The sequence below is a fragment of the Gambusia affinis genome, linkage group LG07 (assembly GCF_019740435.1).
Source record: "Gambusia affinis linkage group LG07, SWU_Gaff_1.0, whole genome shotgun sequence".
NCBI classification, from domain to species: domain Eukaryota; kingdom Metazoa; phylum Chordata; class Actinopteri; order Cyprinodontiformes; family Poeciliidae; genus Gambusia; species Gambusia affinis.
The window spans coordinates 20,020,007-20,036,701 of NC_057874.1; the positions used below are offsets into that span (position 1 = coordinate 20,020,007).

The window sequence follows — 16,695 nt, forward strand, 5'->3', positions numbered from 1 at the left end:
CAAATCAGACTATGTTGTAATAAATGCACTGGAGAAATCAAAGAACACAATCCTCACAGTGGTTCCTGCTTTGCTCTGATGAAACTGGGTTTGTTAAAGCAGGTGTATAATGGCATGTTCAACTCCAACTCCACAGCAATACGCAAACTGCACAAGGTCCTGATATGTAGTTGTTTGCTTACTCAGGTACACAGGAGTCTTTCTATGACCTTTGGCATTGTCGTTGATGACTGATGGGTGGGTCTTTTTGGTACCAGAACAAGGCACAAAGTTTTCCACAATAGGACCTTCTCTTGGATCAAACCAAGATTGAAGAGGTGCTACAGCACTGTTTCAGTTCAGTCTCTAAAAATACTTCTTTACCTTACTTCGAGATACAGAAAAGTGGAAGGGAAAGGGAACAGCAGCATCTCGTAATTTGGTTGAAGACAAACTTAAAGAAGCGGATGAGTCCATGGCCGAGGTGGAAGACAAAACAGCTGAGGTTTGACAGGAAAGCTGTGGGTCAAAGGAGGGTGGGATGTCTGTCTGGAAGCAGAAGAGGAGGATGATGAACTTGTACCAGAATTGAACATGTTGAAGAATGTGTTCATCTCAGTTGATCTGTCCAGAGTTCCATTTATCTGATCCTCCTTTTGCTTGAAGCCTGTGAACTTCTTCATCCCTCACCACACATTGTTCCCCTGTAGTTTGCTCTTCAGCTCCTTCTCATAGTTCACTTTAGTGTCTCTAATTTTGACAATGAGCTGCTTCTATATATTCCTTAATTCCCTATCTCCCTTCCCTTTTGGTCACTAGAGATTCTGGGTTTGTTATTTGGGAAACATCTCACTGTTTTGGTGGGGACGGTGTTGTCCACACTGCAGTTTTTATAGTCAGTCATGCACTCCGTTATGGCATTTATTTCCTCTCCATAGCTGACATAGACCATTCCAGTCCCTGGCCTCAAAACAGCCCGACAAGGCTGCTTTGAGGCCTTGTTGTAAGACCTGTAAGAAATTATTCAGCTTCCAATTTCTTATAGCTGTCTTACTACTCTTACAAGTTCCCCTCTACTGAATGGGTTTGTATTCTGAGAAGAGAAAAACAAGATCATCTGATTTTTCAAGATGAGGTCTTGTTTTGTAAATGTATGAATCCTTGACATTTCCTGACAAACTGTTGAGACATTGGATTTGGAGAAGCCCTTTTTAGAAAATCACAAATGAGCTGCAATCACTGTATTGATACATATTATTACTTTCATGTGATGCTTTGCAATATACACTAAATGCATTCAGCCTTGCTTGGTTCCAACATCCAGCAGGTTTGGAAACAAAACTGGTTACCACGTTTACTTTTGCTGACCTGCATAATGTACCCACATTCATGTCAGTGTGAGAGTTCACTCAGATGTCCCCATGAACAGGTGACCAAGAATCAAAATTAGTGCATATTTCCTTTATCTTTACAGCCCACGCAGTGCATAGAGAGTGCACATAAGGTGCACTTAGTGAGTTATATTTGTGTTTGTGATCTCTTGCATTTTTGCATGCACGTTCATCCTAATATGCACTTATGTCTGCATAAAAGCATATTATGCAGACATACGTATCCAAAAGTAACACACAGAAACTTCTAGTTGCAAGTTTTTGTCAATGTTCACACACAGTTCTGTTTTTTTTTTAAGCAACAGATGAAAGTGCTTTTTCACATGTCAGCAGAGCAACTTAGGTTAACACCTTGAGTTTGTTGGTTGCGTACGAGAAATCCTCCCCCACATGCTCACATGCTGCACCTTTTAGACCCACTTTGGTCAAGGGTAGGGCCATGATGCAGAAAAGAAAGAAGAAACAATTAATACATTAGGTCAATAAAAAAAAATAAAAATCCTAAAAAATAATATTTATTGCACGACTGATTTGTCTTTTGCGTTCATATAAATAAAGGTACATCAATGCAAGACAGTGACAAGTTTATTGTTTCCCTTTTTCTCAAATTATTATTTTCCCAATTTTTGTACATATTTTTTAATATATATCTTTGCACTGAGTTAGTAATATTCAGATGCTCTACATTACAAATGCTACCAAGTTCCAAATGTTACAATAATTATTTATCGCCATCTGCTGGTTAACTAAAGTAAAGAAGAAAAAAAAAACCGAAAAAAAAGAGCTTTTGATTCAATGCGTGTCTCTGGTAGATGTGTTATACACACAAATTATATATCTATGACATTAGATCAGTTAGTACAGACTGCCTCTCTTCTCTATATTAGTAAACATATGTTCTTCAATTTGTCTTCATGCAGCTTAATTTAATCTTGAGCTGCTATTACACTATGTCCCATCAAGTCATTTGTCTCGCCCTGCATAAAAATAAATAAAAAAATTTATGTAGGTCAAATCATCAAAAACTTAAGTGCTTTATGTGAACATGTCAAGTTCTGTCAAGCATATGGGGAATATTAAGTTCTCGTTATACGTGCCAGTTTATTTCTGTGCATTTGCTTCTCCACAGACAAAAGTCAGAGGCATCAACGTGAATCTCAGTGAATCCATGGAATGATAGAATCACATCTTTATTGACTTTTATCTTTACAGAAAAAAATAACATCATTAGTCACCAGGTCATGCAAAGCGATATTGCATTACAAATAAAAACACAATACAAAACAAACAATAAATATCTCTATATAGTGTACCATAAATATGGAGCCTTAAATAAATAAATGTTTTACAAAAAATAAACTTCTTGGGGTGACGCAAACAAATACAGTATGCTAAAAATTAACTTCCAACAGTACTGGAGAAGGATAAGCAGACTGGTTGAAATTATCTGCATTAAAATGGGTTGTATTTAGATTGTTACCTTTTTTTAACAATGAAGGTAGGAGATGGCCTCTAGGTTGTGTTAAATTCACTCCAACTACACAAATAAGATTGACTACAAACCCAACACAGAACATCATGCTCCTGACGGCAGTTTAAAAGCAACCTGGACCCAGACCACTGAAAGAACTCTTAAATTAACACACAGACAAATCCTTTATGTATGATATTATTTATATAAGGATGACAGCGCTCAACAGTCATGTCGAGGTGTTATTGCACTACTGTCTCAACGTCTTTTCAATGAGAGTAATCAACAAATTACAATACTGCTGATAGATCTACACAGAGGTGAAACAAGAAATCACCAGTCACAGCGACAGACATGAGTAACTGTTTGAAATGCATTCATTTAGTCAGTCAGTTACCTGCTCCCACACAGTACTGGTTAAACAAAGCCAATTGGCTCAGAGTAAATGAATACACTTCAGTTTGTGATTGACCCAGGTCTGCACAGCTAGCGGACATAGCTGCGAATCGAGAACATGTTCACAATAAGGCTACAACATCTAGAAAGAGGAGAGAGGCAACAGAGGGCAAAACTCAACACTGATAGAGCTCCCTTCTGATCCAAACGTTATGTTTCGAACCACTTTTAGGAGTCATGCACGACTAGTGAACACGGATGAACACACACACGCGCACACACGCATATATCCAACTCCCACACAAAAAAGATGAACTTCAAGGCCTTTTTTAGGACAAAAACAGGGAAGTCAAGAAGAGCCTGGCAATCAGTAGCCAAGGACCAGAGACAACACAGCCAGAGATACAGAGGAACAAACCTTTTAAAGACGTTGTTTTACTATTCTTTTACTCACAAGGTGACAACATTTACAGTAGGGGAAACCATCAAACGTCAGATTAGGTAAAGTTTCTATAAATCTAATCACTGAATGAAAGAGTTATGTCACTGAAAAAACTGCAAAATTGCAGCTGGATATTTTTCTCTTTTACTGGCTTATGTCCCTTTATATTTATATACGTTTAGATTTATATACTTTGTATAAATACTGTATGTACAATCAATCTTATATCTTTCATGTTACTTTCTACAAGTCACTTAATGTTCTATGTGAAAATAGTTTTTGTCTACTGTAATATATTATGTACAGTGCCTTACAAAAACACTCATATCCCTTAATCACTTACTGATTAAATTTATTTACAATTATGTATAAAAGACGTGTTTTTGCTGTCAAACAGACTCCAAATTTAATAGAGATCAATAATCTGATACATTTATGTGTATTAGGAAAATTGGTCATAATTTAGCATTACTTCAAACATGTTTCAGGTGTGATCCTTTGCATATTCTGAATATGAATCAACAGGGATTAGTGCTATACATACATCACTATGGCAATGTAGCAGTTTGAGGTAAACTTGCACATAACTGAGAAACGATAAAAAATGGTTCACAAATTGACTTTTTTTTTTGCAAAAGAAGAGAATATCTGAATTGTGATGGGGAAGTAAAATCTAGCACTTTTACTGTAAGCTACCTAAATAAAATCCAATGAACACCTGACTTCAGAGGTCATCCAATTGGTATGTGGAGGAATCTGCCAACAAGACAGCTTTAGCTCATGTCTGGCTTTTTCCATCCGTTTCAAAATGATGCATTTTCTAGTGTTTGTCTATCATGTCAATATACTGAAGTTTGTGGTTTCAATGTAACAGAATGTGAAACATATCAAGAGATATACGTATATTTTGTCAGGCACTGTATCAATGACGTAACTCCTTCAAGACAGTCTTTGAATAATCTTTGTCTCCAATAGGCCTCTCTGTTACCTGCACTGGGGAGATAGGAGAGGAGCTGAACAGGAAAAAGGGTGTGGGGAATAAAGTACAACTGACACACAAACTTTAATCTCAGACTGGTTCACATCTAATGTCAATCAGAAAAGCTGGTCACTGGTTAAAAGGAGGACCAGCATTAACAAGCGGTTGTGTTTGGTTGTGTTTAATCAGAGAAAAGGCTGGCAAAGGACTTTCGAAGGTTGCGAATGGTTTCAGCTTTTGCTTCTTCTTGGCCATCGCCACCGGAGCCTGAGACCCCGCGGAAGAAAGAGGAGTCGCTAAAGGCGTTGAAGGCATTGGTCAGGGACTGGGACTTACTGGAAGGGAGAAGAATGGGGGGAGGAGAGGAAGGAATTATGGGGAATTATAGGAGCATTAGAGGGAAAGGAAAAGAGGGGTATGTGAACATTAATGAGGGTATAATTAGGAAGTAAAAACAGAGATGGTTAATCATAACCCTTTTACTGGAGAATAACAGGTGATTTGTTAATCTAGATAAATACTGAGTGTGAAGTTCTTGTTCTTGCATTATCCACAGCATATTGATAATGTGTTTCTTACTTCAGTAGTGGATGGGTCTTTTGTTGGGGCTGATCTTCAACAGGCGCCTGGGGATCACTGGATGCTGCGGGTGCTTCAGCTGGAATCGGCTCAGGGTTTTGGGATGGAGAGAGTGGCTTGGCCTGAGCTTGAGCCTGGACGTTAGAGGAGGGCTGGCTGGATTTAGCAGGGGACTGGACCTGTGCAGGTTGTGTGGCATCAGACACCAAGGTGGGTTCAGGGCCTTGGGGTTGAGTGGTGGGCTGGGGCTTGGGGAAAGCCTTTGGAGGAGTGGGAGACTGTGGCTTTGGCTGAAGCTGTGGCTTAGAATTCCTGCGAACAGGAGGGATCGGCTTTGCAGGTGGTGTGGGTTTTGGGGGCAGATCTTTAGGCTTCCCAGGTGATGCTGATGGAGAGCCTTGTGGCTGGGGTTTGGGCTGCTCTGTGGTGGCAGCAGAAGGTTTGGGAGAGGCTGGAGGGGAACTTGAAGTTGCTGCTGGGGCTTTTGTTGGTGGAGAACCAGGAGCTTTGGCTGCTTTAGCTGGGGATGATGGTGAAGCTTTGGATGGGACTGAGCTGGAAGCAGAATCTTGGGTTGGCTTTGTTACAGAAGGGGCTCTGGTCATTGGGGGAGGCCTTGGCACAGGTGGCTTCGTGACAGAGGCAGCCTTTTGGACAGGACTCGGTTTCTGAGCCTGAGCTGGTTTCTGAGCGCCAGCAGGTTTCTGGGCTTGGTCAGGCTTAGGTTCAGACATTCTTTTTGCTGATTCTGCTGTTACATCCACACTCTGTGATTTCAGTGCCGCACCTAAAGCAATGAGAAAATTAGTCGTTTTATTAAAATACAGGTACGCATTTACATTTGCAGCATGAATGTTAAAGTAATTTGGGCTTTTAATGAGGTTTTAGAACTGTTATTTTTCCATGATTGAATGACCTCAATTATTTCAGCTTCTATGAATTTTAGAGACAAAATTTGGGTACACAATTTAAATTTTATGATGAATTTTCTCTGATCTCCATTGTGCCAAAATTATATATGCTCACTGAAACATTTTTACATATCTGGTAGTAAGTGGTGAAGATTATTCTATAATATCTTAACTTGACAAGGCGAAAGCCTAATTACTTCCTCATCACGACTCAGTGCAACAGGTAATTTCCCTTTGCCTGTCAACTTTGGCCTGCCAAGAACTGGAATATGTTGACACTCCAGTGTCACTGTGAAGAGAGTTTAACCATCATCAGGGCAATGAAAGAAGTTTCTATGTGAGGAATTTTAAAAAACTCTCAAACTCTATTCATATTTTCCTATAAACCAAAGATACTCTGGAGTTTTATGGTCAGATGAGTCTAAGATTGCTAGGCTCTTTAGACAAATGGCTGGAAATACATTTGGAGGAGTCAAAGTGAGGATTTCAAACCTTAGAACAATGTAACAGTTCTGAAGCATGGTGGTGGTAGTATCATGCTGAGGGACTGCTGTGAATTTCCAGATTACTGACTTCATCCTGGTTGAAACTTGGACACAACTGAGAGTTCCAACTGGACAAAAACTCAAAGACATTTTAGAAACTGGATTTAGATTCAATAAAACAAACATTATCAACCTTATCTGAAATTTGTCAATAGAGAAACTAAAAGCTTGGTTAATAACAGGACAAGTTCTGTCCTAAAATAGTCCTCAAATAACTGAACCTGAAGCTTGTTGTTGACAACAAAAGGCAACACTTGAGGGTTCAACTTTCTCAGGGACATTAAGCAAAATTTTAGTGTGTTATTAGAAGTGTATGCATATATTTGCACCTGGTTCAACAGTTTTAAACCACTGTGGTTGAAAAATAAATGCAAGAATTGTACAAATTGTGTACCTTTCTTAGAAATTGAGGTTGCATGTTGTATTCCATTCTTTCTTGGAAAAATAACATCTAAATAATCAAAGCACAAAATAACTTGACATTAATGCATGTAGTGAGTGTAAATATACTTGTGCCTGTATATGTAAATAACTCCGAAATGTAAAAGTACACACATATATATATATACATTACACGGAGAAAAAGAGCAAGTGCCTAGATACAATAAAAAGATTCACATCAACATTTCAAAACCTCACACCTCTTGTTTCAGCACTGCAGCTCCAAAAACAGGCATATATAGCACTTACCAAAAACCAAAACACAACATAACATGCTCTTCCAAACAATGGCCTCTCAAATATGCAAAAATCCAGAGCAATGCAAATGTAAACAGAGGACTGGACCAGCAGCAACCAGCAGAGGGTGGAAGATCAGTAGTTAATCCAACTGTGAGGTAGCACAACTTCTACAATAAAGAACTGTGCAAATTTTAGTACTGTGCTGAATGAAATAAGCAATTAAAGAAGATAATATAGTTCAGAGTGACTCAAGCATTAATAGCAAAGCAACGACACCTCAAGAAGTTACACATGCAGAGCAAGGAAGTGACTGGATTGGGATGACGTTTTAGTGACAGATAATTTCCTTTCAGATTCAGGATTGAGATTTGACTTCTGAAATATGTCCAGAATGTACTAGAAAAAGCTGTACATTTTCTATCTCTGCTCTCTTGAAATTATTCTTTTAGATCGATCTTGTATGTACCCGAAAAGTCATCCCAGAGAGTCACTGTTGTCAGACAGCTGAACTGCCTTGAATCTTACATTTGTTCAATGGTTGCTTGTGATTCACGAAGCATAGAAACCAAGGAAAACATATGAACAAACATAATTGGAAAACAAGATACAATAAGAATTTTCTTGGATACCAACCATAATTTAGACATAATTTTAGCTTCTTAGAAAATAATGTATTACTTTCTAAATCAGAATGTTTTAGGATAAAGGGAATCAGTTATATAAACATTTTTTTTTAAATTATTATTTTTATTAAATTTTTTTTTATGAACAAACAAAATCTGTAAAATCTTTTGTTCAAAATATTGTATCAGCAACTGACTGGTTCGGATCCAAGTAAATAAGAGAGGAATAATGTAGAGGAACATAATAAGAATTGTATCTAAGATCTGAAACCAAAAGAAAAGACGACGGCACTGGGGTTTGCAATTGCCAAGAGATGCAATTGATACCAGAAAATTATATACATTAAAAGGAATTAAAGAAAATTGAGTAAAAAGTATGTATTTAACAACAAAAAAGCAACAACAATCAGATGTTTACCAACAAATAAAGCATCTGCACAATAAGTTTTTTGTTTCTATAATAAAATTACATTAATAAATATTTATCCATGGATCCGTTTAACACAGTAAAATTGTTTTTACGTATAACTTCAACAAGAAACACTATTTAATGCAAGCTGTAAATAAATCTAACAACATTTATTTCACACCTGAATACAAAAGTTAAACTCAATTTTAAAATTGTGGGGCTTTCTCTTATAATTACCATAAGACATAAAAAATCAGCATTACTAAACTAATGTAGCACCAGATGAACTCAAAACATTCACCACATCCATGCAAAACAAGGGATTGTAATTAATGAACATGCAAACACACACTCATGGATAAACAGCAACCCCACAAAAAGTAGATTTAATTGAGCTGTGAATGCCACTGCTTTTGGTGGCAACATTAAGCATCAGTACATCAATCCGGAGTAAACACTGCTAAGCATGGGTTACAGCACAGCTGCAGAACACATGAAAGATGATTCCTAAGTGCGCCATGATGCCTATGAGCTCGGTAATTTGACGACACAAGTAGAAATGAAAATTGGTCATAGCTTCAAAGGACAGCTGGTGATATTTTCTCCATTTAGACAAACGACTGCACCAAATGCTGTCAGAGCACAGCTGAAGTCAGTGAAGCCAACATGACACCAGAGCTTTAGTTTGATGCAGTTATGCAAACATTACTACCTTCAGTGAACAAGAAGCAAAGTAAAAACTTCTCTTTCTCTGATAAGACACTTGTGAAAATGCAAAAAAACCCCAAAACCAAACAAATTGGAATTAGCTATCCAATACTGTCCTGTCATCACTTCTAATTCTCTGACTAATCAACCAATTTTTCATGCTGGTTTATAAAAAAAAAAAAACTAACACAACATGACCAGAAAACTGCAACACACTCAGGTTGGTGTTTCTTACTTTTCTACACAATCAGGCAGCTTGTGTAGAAGCTGTGTTAGGAACCAAATTCCCTCTTCACTATATGCAAGTGATACTGAAGATTTCTTTAGGGATATTTTGGATGCACAAATAACACAATTGTTGAAAACAAACTTAATGAATCTAGTTTAAGGTTCATCAGAGGCCACATCGCCAATAGAGCAAACACCGAACTAGTGCTCCAGTCAAATGAAACCAAAATTAAGCTTTTCATTGTACATCAAAAGCATTTTACAGGGGAAAACTAAAACTACACATTCAATGAATGTACCCTCCTCACAATAAAATATGGTTGCAGCATTGAACTGGGTGGATGTTTTTCTTTAGCAGGGAACAAAAAACATTTCTAACTAAATTGACTCGCATAAAAAATTTTAAAATGACTTTTGCAGACTTTTCTGTCTAATCTACACCCTTATATATGCAAGGCCAACAGGCCAAATACAAAAAAATCCCCAGGAATTTGTGGTTGAAACATAACAAATGTGAAAAATTTTAAGCGGTTTGAACAACACTTTTGCAAGCTACTGGATCTTTGATCAACCCAGTACAAACTGTAGCCACTAAAAAGTGGCTGATGTTGCCATTTGGTGGCCTAGCACTCGTGGCAATATTGCTGTGCCCTAGCGAGTAGCTCCACTGTTTACTTTAATCATTGGCAACATAAAACAAAAGTTAAAGGACATGGAGAGATAATAAGTGCAGAACACGATCAGGATTTACTGAAACTACCTGTGCAACCAGAGGATTCACACAATGGCACCCAGGAGTTTGTTATGAACACTGACTCTGTAAATGTTCCCACCTTCCCCCTTGTGGCAGTACTTAGTTTGTCAGTAAATGACGAGCGGTTGGTTCAAAATCTCCTGTTGCGTGTTTTCTAAGCCTGTTTCCACCCTACAGCTGCAGTGCTTTGATTGTGGGAAGTGTTCAGACAACCTTGAGGTTGAGGACGTTGGCCTGAGCTCCTGTTTGGGTCTGCCAGGCCTTCCTTAGCAGAAGCAGTCTGATGAAGAAAAACAGATGGAAGAAAGAAAGGAAAGACATGGATGAGTCAGCTGTGACCTGTGGAGAACCGTAATCCAGTCGTTATGTAAGAGTTTCTATATGTTATTTTTATTTGGATAGCAGCTGCACTGATACGCAGTTTTGCTCAAAATGTTAATGTGTTTCAAAAATTGAGCATATCCTAAAATTCCCCATTTAGCTTTATTGCTCAACTTGTTCATATCTGCAAAATTACTAACTATGTAGAAATATAAACTCTACTAATAAACAGTGTTTTGTCAGGTTAGCAAGACTGATATCTTGAAAAAAAACTACATGTTTTCTGACAGATTAGCCACTCCAGTTAAAGCACAATTCAGTCACCTGCTGGGGCTGCACAGTTGTCGGCTTCTGGCCTTGAGGAGAGCGAGCAGGCGAGCGGGAAGCACTGGATGACCTGGTAGTCAGCGCTTGGTTCATCTTAGCCAGCACCACCTCAGAAATGAGCTGCCGATCTTCTGCCTGGTGATCGCCAATCAGCTGCATAGATGAGCCCACAACCTGGACAGCAGGATACAATGGATCATCGACTGCAGATGTTCTGCATAAAATCCCAAGACCAAAAAAATACCGTATTTCATTTAAAAAAATTGCTATTGTAATGTCAGGGTTGTTTCATCTTATTTTCCCAATCTTTATGCAAGTTCCTAACAAATCAATTTTTTCAACTCTCAGAGAAAATAAAATCTGTATTGGCAATCATTTTTGCAGATCATTGAGGAAAAAATCCTCAACAACCTTTAATTGAGTTCTCTTCCAGTTGTGATAGAAGAAATTGGACATATAAAAATCAAAAATCAAATCAATCATTTCAGCAGCAAGGCATTCCTGTTGCATCTGGTTTCATTATTTTAAAAATGGAGGGGGGGGGAAGCATCAAAGTCCTTGTTAGAAGTAAGCCAGGAAAGATTAATGGACCTAAGAGTTGACCCAGGAAACTGGAGTTTAAGCCTTGCCAATGGTGACCTTTATGCAAATCATATTTGTCCCAGAGGAAGAGTTTGGGACAGAAGGGGGATGTGAAGAGGATATGAAGATGTAGGAGAGCTACTCTGGAAACAATAGTTATTTTTCCTTTATAAGAATAAAACTATTCAATGTAGATAAATCCTAAACCTATATTTTTTTTAATCTTTAGTTGTACCTATGTTTTTTATGGAAAATATTGCTCTCTTGACCTGCCTGGCCCTATATGGACCATCAAAAAGAACTTTATCCCTTCAATTATTCAATCTCAAGAAATCTTTTGAGTTTTTAGCTTTATTGTCCAAAAACACTCAATCATTGAAAGCTTTCTGCTTTAGCAATGTTCAGTTAGAATTTCATTTAACAATGTCTATGAACACAAATTTTATAAAGCATACTCTCAGTACCACAAGCTACATTTTGGTCAAGCTTTTAGAAGCTAGCAACCATAAAGATGACTCAGCATTTTCCATAGATGGGCAGCCTGAGGTCTCCAAACTGTTATGATAGTCAATACTAATTGTGAAACTGCATTAGGAGTGAAGCAACTTAGTCTGAGCACTTTAGTAAGAGGCCTGCACACTCTGTCTTATGATGCTTTTTGAACGGCACATTGAAAACGTAATGGCTGCTCAGTTATAAGTCCCGAAGGACCTCAGTTAAACTTCAGATTTGTCCAGTTGTTAATTTTTGATGTTTTGTCGTTCAAAACTGCTCATTTTTATACACCATTATTGTTGTTCTTCCAATCTTTAGCTAGCTTGCAAAAATATTTCCACCTTTGAATCTTTGCACATTATCTATTGTTACAACCACATACCCCAACAAATTTTTACTTGGATTTATGTCACTATGCCAATGAGTCGATACGTTATACAACCACCTTATGGTGTAATTATAGCTAGAAATCTTTTGGGGTATGTCTGTAGAAGATTTGAACATCTGAAAGACTTAATGTTTTACCCACTTTCATTGCAAAATAGCCCAATTCTCAGTTGGCTTTACAGTAGGTCTGGACTTTGACTGGACCATATAATGTGGATAAGCTTTCATCTGAACCATCACTTCACAGCAGATAAGGTTATATGTTTAGGGTTTTTGTTCTGCTTGTCGGTGAACCTTGGTCTTAGTTTAAGTCTTTTTAGTGTCAAAAACGTTTTCTTCCAGGATTGCCCTGTATTGAGCTACTGTATGTTTAGATACATACATCTATGCAAAAAATGCAACAAGTTTTTTTCTCAGTCTGGTGAAAAAAAACCTGCCACCACCATATTTAATGGATTTGTGTCTTCAAGGTCATCTGCCTTTTTATTTTTCTGACACAAAAAATTTTTTGGTCATAGACCAAACCTTTAAATTTTGGCCACATTTGACCAAGAGAATTTTATTTTATTTTATTTTTTATTTATTTATTTTTTTTTTGTTGCTGCATTTAAATACTATTTATATCCTTCTTTTAGCAATGGTTGTTCTTGTTACTCCCCTATAACATCAAGAATTATGGAATCTAACCGTTTTTCTGTCAGTAGATTTTCCTGCCTAAGCTGTGCATATTAGTGTAGCTTCAGGATGTAAACATAAGCCATTAGAGTCTTCAGCCAAACAAACAACAATCATAAGCTAGTCTTTTTTTCTTCATCACTCCCTCTTCTTTGATTTCCAAACTTGTGTTTGTCCTAGAAATTCTCTGTCTGACCCTAAAAGCTCCAGATTGCTGTTCAGTCATACCATCACATCATCTATTGTCCTTTCAACGTCTATGTCAAACCGTTAATAACTGCTGCAAAAAAACTTGCACACATTGAATACCCAACTTCATTTTAATGTGTCGCTATTTTATATTTAGGGCTGACGCCTAGGGTTTGGCAGTTTTGACAGTTTCCACATAGAGATGTTACCACTAAATGGTTTGTTTTTCTAAAAAAAATATTATTAGGAGAGCACATTGGTTTCTAAAAAAAACCGTGTGGTTGCAGCAAGACAAAATCAGAGCAATTCGCTAAAAAACACAGGACAAAGAAAGCAGGGTGAGTAGTACAGACAGAATAGTTTGTGAATGAAGACAGAAACAATTTTCTGTTCTTTTGGCTGACTTAGAAAAGATTTCATCTTGTACACTATCTCAATAGAAGTATTGATTTTTTAATCAGTTTAGCTCAATTTGCCAGTGCAACAGTTGCCCCTATTATCATCTTGACAATAAACCTTGAGCAGTCGACCTTTTACTTTAGACTGATTTTGCTGTCTTGAAGACTGAACAAAACCAAACTGTAGTCAAATAAAATCAATATTAACCAAGAGGATGTTGATACTGTACTAATTGGGGTAATTAACTTTTTGCAAAGCAGCCAGATTTACTAAACAACTGTAGTCTACCTGTAAAGGCATACCGGCCTGCATATGTTAAACGTTCCCCTGCTTCAGCGCACCTGATTTCAGGCAATAGCTGATTAGCAACCATCTGAATCAGGTGTGTTAAAGCAGGGAAACCTTTAAAATTTGCACAGCAGTGTGATTTGAGGACCAGGGTTGGTAAACACAGACATATAAAATGTTAAAGGTCATTAATTAGAGCAGTTGATTTGTATGCCATCTGCTGCATCAACCTGAATAATTTATAATAAGGCAGCTGATCTGGACAAAACCAAACTGGTCAAATAATTATTAAAGGGATGTTGATACTGTAGAGCCACTGCCCTGCAACCTTTAGATATGCCTCTGCTGCATCACACCTGAATAAAATAATTAGGTCATTAAGGCTCTGGAGAACTGATCTACACAAGAAGGAGGCAATTAAACCATTTTATTCCAGTGTTTTGTACATGTGGCACATCTAAAAACTGCAGGACAGCCGCCCAAGAGGACTGGAGTTTGACACCACTGTGTTAAATAAAGTAATATAATAATTGTGAATCTTGTAAATTTCATGAGCAGTGATAGCATCTTTTCTGGACAGGTAACAATAAAGGTTAAGTATGTAAAAGAAAAAAAATAATTCAATTACATGTTTCAAAGGGAGTATAAATCCTCAATTCCTGGAGAGGAACTAAAATATTGGTTTTAGCTGCTCTTGTTTTATAGCATCACTGCTTAAATGGATATATTTACTGCAAAACAAAAAAAGCACATCAATGCATCATACATTTGAAGTGAATTCCAAACATCTCCGTATTTTTCCAGGAGTGACCTGGTTTAAAGCTGAATGAATCCCCTGCTTCAGTGCCGTATCACTAACTGTGACGTAACGCTACCAGAGTGATGTGTGCAACACCCAGGCCAGCTGGAGCATCACTGACGCAGAAAAACTGCTCACTTGTCAGTCATGGCTACTTGTTCCAACATGGCAGATCCGGTGTTGCTTTTCCAATTACCAGAGATGGATGTTCGCCTGAAAATGGAGAGAAAATTGGGTGTTAAATTCGCATCAATATAAGTTTTCAGTTTGGAAATTTTAATTATTTAATATCGAGCTCCAAAATGTTGCAGGAACTTTACAAAAGAAAGTACATTGCTTATTTGTTTTTGTTTTTTCTTTTACATAACATAATTGAACCCCATCCCCTGAACTAAAGGCTTTCAATTGTTCCCTCAGAAGAGACCACAGTGTTCTCTGAATTGTTCTGAACACAGACCTGCAGCGGTCAGGCAGAATTGTACAAACACCAAACAAAGTGACAAACTCACATATAAGCTTTGTAGTCAGCTCCAATTTTTTGGACCCTGATGTCATACTTGGCATCTACAAATGGCTCTGTAGTACAGTAGGTCTGAGTGATGGCCACCACACTTGCAATGTCTTGGAAATCACTAACGTTGTCCACCTTTACCTGTAGATAAATGACACGTGATGTAGAAAAGTTTATTTACATGCTAGTTTCATGTGAACCTTCTCATATAAAGTCCAAAACCTCCACCTCCCTTTAAAGTATTTTAAAGATGATATAATCCAGCCAATATAATTCACTTTTTATTGTAGATATGTTTGTAAATATAATATTCAGTCATGCTTGAATTCAGTTTCCTTTACAAATCCTACATAATAATATAGACTTTCTAATTAAGCACATTTTTAATTAAGCACAGTCCAGATTGATTTAGCTGATCCTATAGGTTATTTAAACTATAGGAAGTTATTTGTTAACTTATGATTAAATGATTAAATTAATTTATAGGTTTAATAAAAGTAACCTAGAGATACTTTAAAATGTATGGTAAAGAGCTTGGTCTGCTAAATCTGCATGTTCAAGAACGTTGTCCACCTTTACCTGTAGATAAATGACACGTGATGTAGAAAAGTTTATTTACATGCTAGTTTCATGTGAACCTTCTCATATAAAGTCCAAAACCTCCACCTCCCTTTAAAGTATTTTAAAGATGATATAATCCAGCCAATATAATTCACTTTTTATTGTAGATATGTTTGTAAATATAATATTCAGTCATGCTTGAATTCAGTTTCCTTTACAAATCCTACATAATAATATAGACTTTCTAATTAAGCACATTTTTAATTAAGCACAGTCCAGATTGATTTAGCTGATCCTATAGGTTATTTAAACTATAGGAAGTTATTTGTTAACTTATGATTAAATGATTAAATTAATTTATAGGTTTAATAAAAGTAACCTAGAGATACTTTAAAATGTATGGTAAAGAGCTTGGTCTGCTTATCTAAATCTGCATGTTCAAGAGAATTACTTTTTATATTACAAGCACCCTGGTATACGCATTACTGCCAAAGGGCAGACAAAAAAGGTAAATATTGTGTTTGTTTCCACTTTTCTCAGTTAATAGAAACATTTTGGAGCTATTCTAAACTGTGACAGAAATTCTGTTTCATATTAAGCGGCAAATTCAGAAAAAATATTTGATAAAGAGCTTTTCATGCTAGAAAACGGAACAAAACATAGTGATGAGTCAATATTAGAGATGACTGAGAGGATAACAATGCAAGGTTGCCTAGTAGCAGGATAGACAAGAATAAAATTAAAGATACAGAGCAAATGTAAGTATCTATGTTTCAGAGATACTGAAAATATATGGGTTTTGGTGTAGTTTTACTTTATTCTAGACAGTTTGTCTTTAACTTTCTGTCTGCTCTTTCTTTTTTGTTATTAAGTTATTATGTTTTAATAACTTCAGAACTTAAGTTATTAAAACATAATTACGAAAACTCTTGCATATTGTTTCTCGTATGTCTGTCTGATTCAAAAACAAATAATGCAAGATTCAACATTTCTGTACCTTTCCCATTCCAGAGTGGGCATGTCCGATCTTCACCACTACTGGGAAACTTGGTGTTGTAATCTGTA

General features: G+C 36.9%; 1 protein-coding gene across 1 annotated transcript in view; it reads right to left on the reverse strand.

The window, feature by feature from the left end:
- Window positions 1-3,931: 3,931 nt before the first annotated feature.
- Window positions 3,932-16,695, reverse strand: part of syn2b (synapsin IIb) — a 71,645-nt gene continuing 58,881 nt past the window's right edge. Inside the window, exons 6-12 of the mRNA XM_044121924.1 lie at window positions 16,628-16,690; window positions 15,068-15,210; window positions 14,697-14,771; window positions 10,742-11,030; window positions 10,310-10,376; window positions 5,238-6,024; window positions 3,932-4,993 (exon numbers count right to left, since the gene is read on the reverse strand). Coding sequence (XP_043977859.1) covers window positions 4,840-4,993; window positions 5,238-6,024; window positions 10,310-10,376; window positions 10,742-11,030; window positions 14,697-14,771; window positions 15,068-15,210; window positions 16,628-16,690 — 1,578 coding nt within the window. The 3' untranslated portion in view covers window positions 3,932-4,839. The remainder of the gene's footprint in view (window positions 4,994-5,237; window positions 6,025-10,309; window positions 10,377-10,741; window positions 11,031-14,696; window positions 14,772-15,067; window positions 15,211-16,627; window positions 16,691-16,695) is intronic.